Source organism: Thermobia domestica, chromosome 10, assembly GCF_964235325.1.
Source record: "Thermobia domestica chromosome 10, izTheDome1.hap1.1, whole genome shotgun sequence".
NCBI classification, from domain to species: domain Eukaryota; kingdom Metazoa; phylum Arthropoda; class Insecta; order Zygentoma; family Lepismatidae; genus Thermobia; species Thermobia domestica.
The window spans coordinates 184,958,591-184,974,812 of NC_137463.1; the positions used below are offsets into that span (position 1 = coordinate 184,958,591).

Below are 16,222 nucleotides of genomic sequence, written 5' to 3' on the forward strand. Positions count from 1 at the left end.
GTTAGGTGGCGCTAATGAAATTAGTTCTCTAGTTCTAGATCACAATACTCGTCTACCGAACGATACATTTAAACCTAACTATAAGAAGAACCCCAAGGTGTTTGTCATGTTTCTTTCTGTAGCCCTTATGCTATGCATTTCCAAGATTTTGAACTTCTTTATGAAACTTCTCGTTGAGAATGAAGACGTTTTGCGTATAAATATCAATGACACAGAAATTTGGTGTTTTTTTTGCGAAGGTGACATCTCTGGATGAGTTATGCAATAATTGTACTCAGTGATACTTTCTGAGATTGACCGGGAGAAACTACCCCGAGGCCATATTTTTTACCGTGCTTAATGTTGATTCCCATTATCTTCGCAGTACTACTTTCCACTCCCAAATTCCCTTCTGGGGTAAATCTGGAATTATCAATGACTGTACCAAGTTCATAACTACAGATAGTCTCAGATTTATTTGTATAGGTCCCTCCTCCAATTCCTTTTAATGCATCAGCAGGAACCAATTCAAATAAATCTGAGATTATCTACAGTTATGGACTTAGTACAGTTGTTGCGTAACTCATCTGCAAATGTCACCTTCCACAGTTTTTCACCAGCATTCTTTAGCTGAGGAGCTATCTTAGAAAAAGCTAACTTCAGTGAGAACGATGTGTCTCATGAACAAGAAAATCAGTCATCATCAATATTTCGATTCAAACATGTCTAAGTATTCTGCACTGAATGCATTTGAAAACTAAAAAGTTCACAAGTACGCATTCCCTATCTAAAATGCGATCAGCAAGGAAGTTGTTGTGTTGCCATGTATGTTGTAACATTGCAAGATAGTAACTAAAGTGAGAACGAGGGATTCTAGGAATTCAGTGGTAGAGCACTCACTTACGCAGGGTCCCTAGTTCAATCCCAGCCCACGCAAAATGTGTTTTATGGTGAAAAAATATCGGTGTTTTATGGATTCTCCCGCTTTATGTAACTTTTTTCATTCCACCATTTTGTTCACTATCATTAGCTTCTCCCTTCGCCTCGGAGCACAATTGAGGGACTGGATCTTTTTTTTTTTTAAAAAAAAGAAGAAAACAAAAACGACGCTTTTGTACATTTGTTTGGGTCCTATTGTAACAAGGTAATAGTTTTATGTTATTTCCTTATGTTCTAGTTGTCAAAACATGCATTTGTAAACACTTCCACTGAAATATCTGGATGGGTCAATTACAACCCACCTATGTAAAGCTGTAAAATATTGGGGGGTATGTGCTCTAAGGTTAAACTGTACGTCCACGTCTCATACAGTCTCGATGCTGAAAAGGAACGATAAACCTCAATCCAACCAGCCAGTCAATCACATAATGAAAGTGTCCATAAATTTCGAAATCGTCTGAAGTCAAGAAGAAATTCGTCACTTCCACCTGTGGCAATTTGTGAACTGACAGACATATTTCCCAAGATCTTGCATCATGCCATACAGACAGTGACAACTATGCAAAATATTAGAAAATGACAAGCAAACTCTACCGACAACTTGTAAATCAAGAAGAGAATAATGCAGGGAAAGAATAGTATTCGAGGAGTGTGGTTTCATGCTGAAAAGTTGGGCCGAAAGATGAGAAACTAAAATATTAACAATAACAGTATATATATATATATATATATATATATATATATATATATATATATATAAAATAAAAAAAAAACAGTAAACACAAGGTAAACCCAACGCTAAAGGAGATCAAATATTTTATACTATTAAGTTTTAGTATAAATGTATATTTCATTAAAATCATACTGCTAAATCGTATATTTAGATTAATTTGCAAACTACTGTACGTTGAAAAACTACTCTAGTGAAATCCACGTAATGAATCAAAACGACTTACCATTAATTTTTGGTCCCTTTCGGAAGAATTTAGCGATTCTGGTGATACAGTATCATCAACTTTAATATTCTTAAATTGTTCCGATTCTGGACTTCTACCACTCTTTGACTGATCCAGCTGAAAAACATTTGGATTTACGCATATCAGTTTACATTAATATACTCACGCATTCACACTTAGTTTTTATTTATTTTTTTCTTAAATTGTATTTTAACATTATTATAGAATTGTGAAACATTATTATTATTATTACACATTATTATTATAACATTATTATAGGATGTGACTATATTAACATGTATAGGATTAACAAGCGTAGTACAACTCACAACGACTATATACTTTTAAACTGAATATCTATCCTGGCAATTTTTATTTATTTATTTTTATGGTACATATTCTCTTAAGTTATTACCTCTTATATGCCCTAAAAGGATCAAAACTCTTCAACTCCTAGAGTACAATTCTGCTCTTAACTCTAGTGACTTGACTCGAGTGGGGGAGAATATCTTTATTTTTATATGTCATCATATGATTACCATATTCTTGTATTCTATGGGACCACAAATTATTTTCAGTCAAGACGAGCATTCTACCCTTCCTCTACCCCGATAAAAAAAACTGCAATTAAGGATCATTAGTAGGGTTGCCAGAACTACATTCTACGTGTCAACGAATTAAATGTAAGGGCTTAAATACCAAATTGCGTTAATATTAGCTTAAATACTAACCTAATTAATTACATAGCTATGATACAATGTAGTAACAACACTGTTCTCACGTCAGAGGAGTGTCTCTCAGGACTACAAGTTCTGTAGCTGCTAACTGAATGTGAGACGAGGAAATGGTAACAGCAACACAATTCAGCCTTGCCTCCCTGCTGCATGCAGATCATCGATGGACTAAGAGTAAATTAGCCGCCGAGGTCACAAAACAGTGCTACATATTCTGCACGACATTCCAAGCTTCCGCAAAACCACCGCATCAAATCACCGAGATCCAACAATGGCATCACTATGTATTTGCACAGGAATTGCTGAACCGATACCATGATATGACTCTCCTGGAATTGGTGAACCGCTACTAACTTCCTTGGAAGGAGAGTCACTTTGGACGAAACCTACGCTCGGTCGTATGAACCAGCCGCAATTCAATGAAAGAAAAGGTCCTGGTTCTCCTCACCCAAAAAACGTGCGCCCTGCACACGGTGGTGATGCACATTGGGCATACATGGAGTTATCTTCCGCTATGCTGTATCTCAATGGCAGACGGTCAATGCAGCCTACCACTGCAACACTTTCGTCCTGCACTATGGAAAAAGTGACGGCATGTTCGAACATGGACTCCCATCATCCTTCATGACAATGCAGGATGTCACGGCTAACACTCCCTTAGACATGGAGGAGATCCGGTATTAGTATCATCCACCGTGTTTACGTAATATAAGCCCGTGCGATTAAGACTTTGCTACCAAAATGAAGGACCCACTTCACAGGAAGTGTTATGACATAAGAGAAACCATTATCCATGCTATAGGGCGATCCCTGCAGTACATCGACAAAGACGGACGAGGTGACAGTGTGCGTGTAGCTGAAGGTGATAAAGAAGAGAGACGATTACATTGAAGAAATGTAATAAGTATTCTTCTGTGTGCACAACGAAGACAAGTACGATTTTGTAACAAAACGTTAAGTTAAAATCTTTTCATTGATGTCTTTGTATTTTCGCGAGCCAAGCTTGTAGATCTACTTCGTTCAGCAGTTATATGTAATTATTGTGACGCACGGTTTAGTATTCCAACTTTCAAAATATCATTGAGATGATTTTGTTTCTAAAATATGTTCTAATTTTTTCTTCTTCATTGCCAAAATATTTCGAGAAACTGGAATCATTTTGCAAGTTTGCTCAGAACTATACGTTGAAATATTACTACCTATTGTTTTATGATGGTTGTCTGTGAAGTTAGCTATCGAATGTCTTGTTTCATGAAGGAAAGAATTAACACATTCTGTTGTTCCAAAATTTATTATTCACAGCATATGTAATAAGTAAATATTTACTTTCACTACCAGTGGTTTTGCATTTTACATGCAAATTTAACTTTCTTTTGTAAAGCAATTGGAATTTCATGATGATTCTCTTTCTACAGATATTCACATGGTTAATTTATTTGGAGTATAAAGAATCACATAGAAAAGCACGAAGATAAATTTTATAGATTTGAACTTGTGTTAACAGAACATCTTATAAAAACAGAAAACCATATTCTTATCACCGACCTAAAGCTCATTTTTTGTATTTAAAAAAGGACATTGAGAAAAACAGACTTAATTTCGAACTATATTAATCAACCCTCGTAGATAAGAGGGAACAACTCTGACGCTTTCTTTATCGGTTTGGTATTTCGTACATTAGTGTTGGTAGGCCTCACTTCGATTTTTACGGCCATATATGGCCGAGGAACAAGTACTGTTCACGTGATAATAACGTGCTTAGTGAATGTTCCTTTGAGTCTGATTTTTGGGACAATCGCTTTCCACCTACGCACTTTTATAACTAAAAGCTTATTGGATAATAATTCTGGTCCCGACGCTAGGAGTGAACATCGGGTTTTTCCCGGTTGGCCATATACAAGCTTTGGTTTGTTAACTAGAACGCTCAGTTAGTGTGTGTTTGGTACGCGTGCCTGTTTGGCATTTTCGAAGAGCATCCACCAAGGCGAGTGGGGTGCGTTACTTTCTAAGAGTAATAGAAGGAAGCGCTCCCCTTGGAAGGGTTGAGCTAAAGTGAAAGTTTGACTTTGTAAGTTACATATAGTACGTGCTAACATTCTCAAGTTTGTCTGCAATATCAATTTTTTCGTAATAAACGTTTGAGTTTGAACCAGCGAGTAACAAGGAATTAAGAGCATCAGTTAAGACGATCACTCACTTCTATTAGCGGGAAGCTGAATTGGGATCCCGAAGTTAACCTACGCCGCTCCAAGCTCATCCTGGCCTCCGCCTAAAAACCTTCTGCGGACTTATCGTCTGGTGGATTCTACCCCAGGACCCGAGTGATATCAGCTGACCGGTCGAAGATTAACTGTGAGTAGTTAAAACATTGATTCGTCAATATATTTAAAAGCCACCACTTCGTTGAACGTACTCCAACAGAATTAAGAGAAAAAAGGTTAAAATAATCAAAGAACGCCAATAATAATTTCTCGATTGCTTGTAATTTTCTGTATTATTAATTGTATATTTCGTACCTAGTAACATTATACTTTTAGATAGGCTACTTTACATAGGCTAGATTTTATGATTTATATTGTTTAGTGAATTCTCGTCCGTTAATACTTTCGCCAAAATTCACCATTCATACATATTTTACTTTACGGTACTTATGTTTTATTGAACTGTGTGCCCGGCTTCGGTTTCAATAAGATATAAGTGCGGAAGTGATCGTGACCTGCCGTGGCAAAGCTGGGTAAATGCAAATGAATGTTTAGGCTTATAGAATTTCAACGCCGGCAGGGAACACACGATTACATTCTAATGAATAACTGCACGATGTTTTATAGCAGATTTTTGAAAATTTTTCATTATAATAACATGCAAAGACATAGCACTATTCTGCCCATAAGGATTATGCAGTTATCGAAGGTCTTGTAATCACCTCCCCTGGAGACGAGATAGTGGCGGGCAACAGCCTATATTGTGAAGGTTGATCTTGGGTAGTGGTCTGTGCATTCGCCACTGGCAACCGTTATGACTCGGAGCCCACGTTAACATAGGTTCTGTCCTTCATTGCCATGGTGTTGTATAAGGACTCAAATCACATCATGTATACACATAATTACCATACACTGCTTAGGACTTATTACCAATATTAACGTGCAACTCTGAATTTCCAGAAGTTTTGATGTTTACTGTGGAATGAGAATCGCAAGTGATGTTTAGGAGTACTGATTGTTCCGCAAAAGTCTTTGGCCAGCTGTACACTATAGTTTTAAATTGTTCTTAATTAAAAGCATTAATTGTTCACATTTAGCCCACACTGTATCACATTTATGAAACTATTCAGAGACTTCGTCATACAGGTAAGTGGCGACATCTATTAGCGTGACCGTTTATCAAAAGGATAAGTGTGACGCTGACTTAAACATTTCCCGTTTATTATTAGGATAAACCACCCTGCACGTTGAAAACTTGTGTGTACACCTGCTGCAAATGGCTTTATTTTATAGTTTTGTTTAAAAATAATATTTCGCACGGCATATTAATAATTCTACTTTATCTTACCTGATGACTAGATTCATGATCTGATTGAGCATTTGTGACTTCTGATTCGGAAAGATGTTCTCGTTTCCTGCGCTTCACTTCTGGAAAGTCTACGGCCACATTATTACAACTTTCACTTGTGTTATTCGAATCCAAAACACTAACGATGTCTGTGTCCTGCTTCACTTTGTCTGCTTCACACTCATCACCACTAAAACCTTGGTCGCTGCTGGCTAGTCCACGAATTTTTAAGGTCTCGGCAGTTTTCAAGAAACCAGGGAGATTCTGCTGTGATACGTTTACTTCACCATGATAGACAAATTCAATCAATGCCTCTAGTTCTTCAAATTTTACGTCTTTTAAAATCACTATTGGATGAGGATGAGCACTTTCCAGAAATAGATCTTGAAAATATGACGAACAAGCCGATAAGACCGCTCTATGAGCTCGAATTGATCGACCGTCGCATGCCAGTGTTACATCCACTAGCAGTTCCTGGTGAAGTAAATTCCACAACGCCTGGCTTAGCTGTTGCTGATAACTACTCCAGCGAAGACAAAATTTTTGGCTATCATCCATTGCTGAAGTTGAAACCTGAAATGTTTATAATGTTACAGAAGAACATCATTAATTTTAAGTATTCTAGCACAGTAAAATATAATGATGTTTAGAAGAGCGCAGCATATCCTATGGTTAATGGTTACTCTACTACCTTCTCTTTGCACAAGAATGTGCACACAACGAAGCAAGCTAAAAGTAACAAAGCATAAAATACAAAAACCGTTTGGCATATTTTCCTTGATTAAATAATATTTCTAACCTTCACGAATAAAGTTGTCAATAAACATAATAGTTTATTTCTTTCCTAATAATAAGTGTCTATTCCTTTTAACCCAAAATTGTCAGTAAATTTGCCAGAAAAGTTGTCCAAAAATGTGGTTTACAAGTTAAGTTATAAATCTCCAATTAATATAAATCTCCAATTAATATAGAGCAGAGGTGGCCAACGCGCCGACCGCGGTCTACTAACAGACTAGCAAAACTGAAATTTTTTAGTTTTACGTCCCACGCTTAGGCTAAAGGAGACGGTGATGTTGAGAAATGAATGCAATGGTGAAATGAATAAAGTGGGAGCAAACAGGAGAACCAAGAGAAAACCCACGAACATGGTGTTTGTCAACCACAAAGTCCACTTGGCGTGAGCTGGGATGGAACGAGAGATACCACGCACCACAGGTGAACCATCTACCACTGAGCCATCGTGCCGCTTGTAGACCCGTAAGTCATGCCCGCGGTAGTTTGTGTCAAACTGTCACTGATATTACTGTATATCTTCTAGCAGACTAGTGAACAGAAAGTAGACCACCAGTAATTTCTGAAATGAAAAGTAACCCGCAAGGAGGAGAGGGAGAAGCATCTATGACTATTTTAGCCATAGAAGGGAAGAATGTACCTCAGAGATCATACTGCCCGGGGAAGTGGGGAAGGAAGAAAAGAACGGGAAAGAAGAAAGCGGTCGGGAACCTTTAATGGTAGGTACTATCCTCAGGTATCTGCCAGGTGTAATTGACAAAAACTCAGGAAAACCTTCACTCAAGATGGCTAGCCTGAAAAGATTCTTACATCTTTTCGACGGAGTGTCTCCACTGGGAATCGAACACAGGACTGCTCGAAGTAGAACTCAAACTTAAAAGGTTGGTCATTCCTGATGCAGAGAAACATTTTTTTTTTTTTTTTATTGAGTAAAAGAAATATTTTGTTAAGAATTGTGTACACGCTGGTGTTTATGAAGTTATCTGTCAGTAGGAACTCATACATAAATATGGCTAAGAGGAATATTAACCCCAAGATCAAGGAACATATAAGTGTTTCTTAAGATCAAGATTCTGCGATGTAGAGTCTTTCTAGAAATCTAGGATTCCTAACTATAGTAATAAGAAGGTGAAATCATAAGAAAAACTACACCTTACATTAAAAAGAACTGTGTCCGAATTTCATAAAGAGCGAAGAAACCAAAGTTAAATTTGCATTAATGTAATCTGGACGAGAGTTGAGACGGGAATATTAAGAGTTTCACCCAAAAATTTAATCTTCGTCTATTTTGATCTTACTTTTCATTTCTTATCAACCAAACACCCAGGGACGTGATTCTGGAGTAATTTGGTCAGTTTTATACAGTGGTAACCTATAAATGGATTATATTCTCTGAAATGATATTTTAACTAGTCATGTACTTAATATTTTGGTTATGTTTAACAAGTTATTTTGATTTTTGATATCATGTTCTGATACGTAAGTGGTAGAATAGTTTCTTACCTGACCAACTACCATTATTTAATTACTTACTGAAAAAATGATGCATATCAAATTAATACTTAACGACGATTTATCTTTACTCTTAATTTTAAAAAAATGAACTGTTTGAACAAAGCCTACTTTACAATACAACTTCTGACTTAATAATAACATTTTTCACTATCATCAGAACTGCATTGATGAAGAATGTAATTTTTCATTTTACTTTCTTGTAAGTCATAAAACTACGTTCTTCACTTGTAATTGTTGTTGATGGAAAATGCTACTGCTTCGTCAGGAATTGTGATGTAAATTTGTAACAGAAATTTCTAAACTACCAAGGAAACCACGAAACTATGTCAAAACAGGTTCGATCTCTTTAAAATTTAAAACGTAATTAAAGATAATTCATCGCTTTATTCACGTTTTATTATGGACTAATAATTATGTGAGTTCTGCGATTACACTGCTCTTCCTACATTGAACGTTACATAATCCAAGAAGAGAGCAGAGGTTTTGAGCTTGTACGTCATATTTTTCTACTTTAGCTTTTTTTTTTTTTTTTTTTTCATTTTCCCTAAGTTTCAGTGATTTATTCGTCATTTTTCATTATATTTTGTTATTCTTTTAATTTTGATAATATTCTCCAGACTTTGTACTAAAGTAAATACACTTTCTTGTAGGATAGCAATTTGCAAGCAAAATAAAAAGCATCTGAACTACAGACGTTAGCCTTTGTACCTATGTTCTCAAGACAATAGTGGGTATACTGCAATTATATGTATTATTGGAATTTTCATTAAATATTTCTAAAACCAATACGTATGATATTTTAAAAATAAATTTTCACGCTTAAGTCTGATACTTTTTCGAAGGTCTATAGTTCGGTGGAAAGGGGTAATATCCATAGAAAGTCCCTCTCCCTTTCGAATGTGTGGCTAATTTTCACTTTCCGACTTTTCGGATTTCATTTGTTTAAATTGTAAATAACAGTTACACGATTTGCTTGGAGGTTAAAGACGCCCTGTGTCAGGCATCGATCCGTGATGAAACCTGAGTTGATCCGTCTAGTTTATTATGATGGCCGTGTACTGGGTTATGTTCGTGAGCGCTGATGGCCACACTGCATTTTCAGGCACTAATGCAATTGAGTATTAGGAAACCACAGAAGAGGGTCTTGAAAAGGAAAAAACATCATTTGTCATGATTAACGCCGGCCTCGGATATACAGTAAGACGTGTAACAGTGGGAATCTATGCGGTTGCTCTGATAACCTGAATTAGTAGTAGTAGCAAACTTTCTGGGCTATATGAGCACAACAATAAAAGGAAATAGAATTAGTACTTTTTTAAAAATAAATATTTCTTATGTGAAGTTCAAAGAAAAGTTGTTTGTTTATTACGTACATTCCAGAGTATTTAAATTATCGTGTAACCCACAAAGCTGAAAATCATTGAGGCTTACTTCCCACTATGCCGTTTAGGCTAAAGGAGACGGAGATGATGAGAAATGAGCGAAAATAGTGGAATGAAGAAAGTGGGAGGAAACCCACGCACACGATGTTCGTCCACCACAAAGTTCACTTGGCGCGAGCTGGGATAGAACCAGAGACCCCAAGGATCACTGAGGCCACCACGGCCCACTCCACAAAACTAATAATATGAATTAGAAGTGCAGGATCAGTTTTACGGAACTATAGACACAATATATCAATTTTTTTCTATAGAGGTTAAGTTTAAATAAACTACTTGACATGATTATTAGCAAGGTAAAAGTAATTCTCTCCATCGTTTTGGAAAAAAAAAAAAAAAACTCATGACATAACATTACCCGATTCGGTACAAGTATGCCACCACAAATCTTGCTATACAGGGTGTAACAAAAGGTAAGGCAAAATTTCAGAGGTGGATTCCTTATGGGTAAACAAGCAAAAAAGTTCATATGACCTTATGTCGGGAAATGCATCGTTACAGAGTTAGGGCTATTGAGCCATCTGATGCTCTGAAATAGTCACATTCTGGTCGTCTCTTAATCTGGCTCAATTTAAACCTCAGTAGCTTACCTCCTAATTAAACTAGGAAGAAAATTTTGATATTAACATGTTCCTGAAGGATGAAGCTTTCCGCCGATATGTATGTCATCTATGTGGGGGGTACCATAGAGGACGGGGGAGGGTAACTCCGTGATGCAAAAAAAAAAAAAAAAGTTTCCCTCCCCAGTCCGCCGTGGTAACCCCACATACATGAAATATATATCGGCGGAAAGCTTCATCCTTCAGGAACACATTGATACCAAAATTATCTTCCTAGCTTAATTAGGGGTAAGATATTGAGGTTTAAATTGAGTCGCATTACGGAGCGACCAGAATGTGACTATTTCACAGCATCAGACGGTTTAATGATCGTAACTCTGTAGGGATACATTTCTCGACATAAGGTCATATAAACTTTTTTGCTTGTCTACACGTAAGGAATCTACTCCTGACATTTTGCCGTACCTTTTTGTTACACCCTGTATAATGTTTTAGACAAAGATGTCACAAAATGGCTTAAATTCACATTCTATTACCGAATTCTCATTTATACTATATACAGAGAATAACGCAGAACAACCTTTCTAAGTTTTGTATTTGTACTCTCATTGACAAAAAGTACAACTTTTATTTAACTGTAGAATTCCAACAGTGAAGTAAAACCTATAACTACTGTTTTCTGTACCGCACACTACACTTGCACACACCCTATTTCTATTCCATTTACTTCATATATTACTCACCAATAATTTCGTTCTACTACCAACAATTCGTTTCTCTCTCCTTTTCTCCTAGTAAAATTCTCCTTTTTACCTAGTTTTCGCTCCCTGGAATTAGAATTACCCTCCTGATGATATACTTTTTGTGGGAGTAATCGGACTGCAAATTCATTTTAGGACAGCTTACTCATTATAGTTATAAATACAGCACGCAGACAACCCATAAAAATGAGGACATTAGTGCCGTATCGCCGGACCACTTTGAAAGCTGAAAAAAGCACCAAAATGTACTGCATTCGGTTATATTTTGGTGGATTACAGTAAGTTACGTTAGATGACATACTTTACGTTGGCGGCATAAAAACTATCGTGCAAAAACACAAACCAACCTGTGCTAGGTGGCCACTAAAAAGCACGAACGCTATATAAGCGAGTCAGGGCAGGAGCGCAGCAGGCGGGCCCGAACGAACCGAGGGGGTGCGCCCGAAGGGAGCAGGCGCGTCAGCGACGATGGTTATACGCGTAAGCGATGGTAGTGACAACAAGTGGATTTTGACGATCCCGTTCAGTTAGAAGTCACTTACCTTCTGTAAACTTTTCCAATTTCAGGAAGAAAATCGTGTACAACAGTTTCCTGGGGTTTCCTTTTCTTAAATAAATATTTCGCTAAATAGCCCTCGAAATGCTCTTCCTTATTCCCCAATGCCATTCCTTTAGTGCTACTATATCATAAGAAAAAAATGAAAATGAAATGAAATCTGTGAGTTTTACGTCCCACGCTTATGCCGGTTAGGCTAAAGGAGACGGTGATGATGAGTAATGAATGAAATGGTGGAATGAAGAAAGTGGGAGGAAACGGGAGAACCCCGAGAAAACCAACGCATACGGTGTTTGTCCACCACAAAGTTCACTTGGCGGGGGCTATATCATAAGAAATGTACCTCTCCGCAAAATAGTCCTTCCATCTCCACATACAGTGACGCTTACATCATCAAAAACAACAACTTTTTTCACTTTTACTATTTCTCTTACTTCACTTTCACTCATTCCTACTCACAAAGTTAAATAAATTCTCCAATTCACCCGGTAAATTTCCTAAAATTGGTCTAGCGATACGGCACTTAACCCAAGTGCCAAGTAACCACAAAAGCACGAATTATTTGACCAAGTATGGGTAAGGTGAAGTTGAGAAACGTTCTCGGCAGGGCAGGGGTGGGTCCGAAGGGAACAGGTGCGTCAGCGACAATGGGTATAAGCGTAAGAGAAAATTTGGAAACACTGCTTTATTCATGTTACTAGATGTCTTAGTTTCAAACAGCTGTACATCCGAGTACTGGAGCGAATACACAAACAGTTGAAAATTTGTGGTCGCATTTAAAGCGTAATCTTATATCTATTCATGGTTCAGAAAATTTAATGTTACATTTCGCATGGTATTTATGGCGTCGGAAATTTTGTGATAGTTTGTTGATTGAGAAGCAATATATATACAGACTGTCCCATAATTCGTGTGTAAACTTTAATTTCATAGTACTCAGAACTGGTAAAAGCTAGAACTGTGAAATTTGCAGGCAATTTAGAGGAAGATTTGTTTGATAGCAAAACGAGATCGCGGGTATTATTGTTTGCGGAGTTACAGGGTCAAAGGTCAAAATGCGATATTTTCCTTATGGGATTTCAATGTTAAATAGTAGTCTCATATGCCATTTTTTTGAATATCCATCTCCGGTAGCAAAAATTGGTATATCGACATAAATTCTGATCCGAAACAATGTGATAACGAGAAATTTGGACAATCGTGACCCGGTGACCTCTAGCAGGTCATCTGTGACCTTTGAAGAAAAAGCTCCCTTTTCAACAACTTATTGTACACAACTAATTCAGTTGAAGATAATGTTAAAAATACATATGCACAAAGGATCTACTGAACATCCTTTTTAGCAAAACGAAGAGGTCAGCAACATCATCAGAGGTCAAAGGTCACGTAGTTAAAATGTCATATTTGATGTGTTAACAAATAAGAAACTGTGACATTGCAAATAATGTTTTGAGGTGCCATAGAACAATGCATAAAGATCCTTCCAACGAGTGTGTATGGGCATAGGGAAAAGGTCATCATAAGAGGTCAAAGGTCACGCAGTTAAAATTTCATGTTTGATGTGTTAGCAACTATGAAACTGTGACGTTTGAAAAAGGATTTGATCTACCATGGAACACATGCATAAAAGTCTTTCGAATTGGTTTATATGGGCATAGGAAAAAGATCAACAATGTCATAAAAGGTCAAAGGTCACGCAGTTAAAATTTCATGTTTGAAGTGTTAGCAAGTATGAACGTGAGACGTTTGAAAAATGCTTTGTGCTACTACAGAAAACATGCATAAAGGTTCTTCGAATTGGTGTGTATGGGCATAGCAAAAAGGTCAACAATGTCGTAAAATGTCAAAGGTCACACTGTTAAAATTTCATGTTTTATGTTTTAGCAAGTATAAAACTGTGGCGTTTTAAATACGGGTTTGAGCTTCCATAGAACACATGCAGAGAGATCCTTCCAAGGGGTGCACATGACCATAATGAAAAGGCCAACATTGCCATAAGGTGAAGAAGCCTAATTTTGTAATTCAAATCGTGCAGGCAATGGTAGGTATGTTTCTGTGATGTTTAAAACAATGAATTGAACATAGTATGAGTCCCACCTTTCATTAATTACTTAGCCTTGCAAAACTGCATTCTAAATGTTTTTTTTTTTTTTTTTTCTTATTGAAACATACTAATAGCTATTTACTGCACAGAAATATTTGAAATATTGTCTTACCTCTACAACAAACATTGACGTCCTTGTAGACTGTAAATCTTTTTAGTACTTTGCAATTTATTCCACGTGACCTCCGTGATGTGCTAAACTTAAGTTCACTCTGTGTATAAGTGTCTTTGTGAAGATTTTTTCAAGAGTGTCTGGAGTTATCTGTTCAACGGCACGCTGTATCGATCGTCGTAGTTCTTCAGGTGTTACTGAAGGAGTTTTATAAACTTGTTGCTTAAGAAAGCCCCATAGAAAGAAGTCGCATGGGGTTAGATCAGGACTTCCAGCTGGCCACTCAACATCAGAAACTATACTTATTAAACGGTTTCCAAATCTTCCTCTTAAAATTTGCAATGTTGCCCTAGTACGATGTGCTGGAGCACCATCTTGTTGATACCACATATCATTGTATGGATCAAGATTTAAGGGATCAAGTTCATGGAAAAGAAATTCTCGCAACATATTTTGGTATGTAAGTTGATTAACGTTTCCTTCGAAGAAAAACAGCCCTATTACACCAGTTGCTGTTAGTCCCATCCATACCATAATACCCCTTTGATCTGCACAGCGTTCAATTTTTTCCGCCGGTGGACTGGGTCCCAAGAACCGTTCATGTGACGAAGACACTGTTCCATTAAAAAATACAGCTTCATCTGACATTATAAGTTGAAATAAAAATATGGGATTTTCATTTAATTTGTCTATCAACCAGTTACAAAATAAAATTCTGCCACCGAAATAATCATCATGTAATTTATTTACAATCTTCATACTGTACGCGTTAACCTCAAGCACACGCAATATCCTACTCAGCGAACTTTTTTTTAACGTTGGATGCAACACTCCGGCGACGGATTGATTTTCTTGGTAAACTAAGTACAGAACGAACCACTTTGCGCTTAGTATCCTAGGTAGAGATCCTTACAGGTGGTAACAGGGTATAAATAAACGATAAGAGTGCGTCCCTTCCTACATATGGGGAAGCAATTTATTTCCAGTGGAATTATTTTTATTTTCTCAATTTCCTGGGTAAGCATCAAGGAAATATTAAGGCTACCATATTTATTTTTCATGAGAATACTGGACATCTTTGTTCTCCCCTCAAACTTCACAACACAATGCATTGCTTGGAAACAGTTTATTTTCAATGCATTATCCTTTTTTTTTTTTTTTTTTTTTATATGAATACAAAGAAGTAACGAACAATCTGTAGTACAGTCTGTTCTCAAGATTTTTATTTTTTTTTTTTATTTTTATTTTCGGAGAACTCCTGAGTGATTTGCATTTACATGTGATATTTTCATTAGAAAATGCTACCCAAATAATATGTTTTTTAGAATCTAGACGAAAGAAAATCCTGCACCCACTATGTCCTAGAATGTCCTGCACACAATAGTGTGCATTCTATAATGACTTCTTAAAATTAAGTATTCTTGTTATTTAAAAGAAAAATTTCCGAGAGCCCAAATAAATATTCTTAATTTTATATACCATACCAACTAAATTAGTTCTCAAACATTGCCATATCATACTTGCCAATATACGAACTATAAACTTCTTATTTCGTGACCTTTGACCTTTTATGACACTGTTAACTATTAATTATGCATGTATTCCATGGCCGACTTTTTGCATGTATTCTGTGGCAGGTCAAATCACTTTTCAAAGGTCACACTTTCATATTTGCTAACACAAACTATCATGTTTTAACTGCGTGCCCTTTGACCTTTTATGACATTGTTAACCTTTTTTTAAGCCCATGCACTCCCCTTGGAAGGACCTTTATCCATGTGTTCTATGCGAGCTCCAATTATTCTTTGTAACGTCACAGTTTCATACTTGTAAACACATCAAACATGACATTTTAGCTGCGTGACCTTTGACCTTTTATGGCATTGTTGACCTTTTTGCTATGCCCATACACACCAATTGGAAAGACCTTTATGCATATTTTCTATGGTAGCTCAAATCCTTATTTCCAACATCACAATTTCATACTTGCTGATACATCAAACATGAAATTTTAACTGCGTGACCTTTGACCTTTAAGGACGTTCTTGATCTTTTTCCTGTGCCCATACACATCCGTTGGAAGGACCTTTCTGTATGTATTCTATGGCACGTCAAATCCTTTTTCAAACGTCGCCGTTCCATATTTTCTAACACATCAAACGTGATATTTTAACTACGTGACCTTTGAACTTTTATGACATTGCTGACTTTTTCCTATCCTCATAC

The 16,222-nt window shown here is 36.7% G+C and overlaps 1 protein-coding gene across 2 annotated transcripts in view; it reads right to left on the bottom strand.

The window, feature by feature from the left end:
• Positions 1-16,222, bottom strand: part of LOC145662875 (uncharacterized) — a 30,603-nt gene that overhangs the window by 11,631 nt on the left and 2,750 nt on the right. For both annotated transcript variants that reach the window (XM_081728837.1, XM_081728836.1), the window contains exons 2-3: positions 6,158-6,730; positions 1,875-1,991 (exon numbers count right to left, since the gene is read on the bottom strand). In XM_081728837.1, coding sequence (XP_081584963.1) covers positions 1,875-1,991; positions 6,158-6,715 — 675 coding nt within the window. In that variant the 5' untranslated portion in view covers positions 6,716-6,730. The remainder of the gene's footprint in view (positions 1-1,874; positions 1,992-6,157; positions 6,731-16,222) is intronic.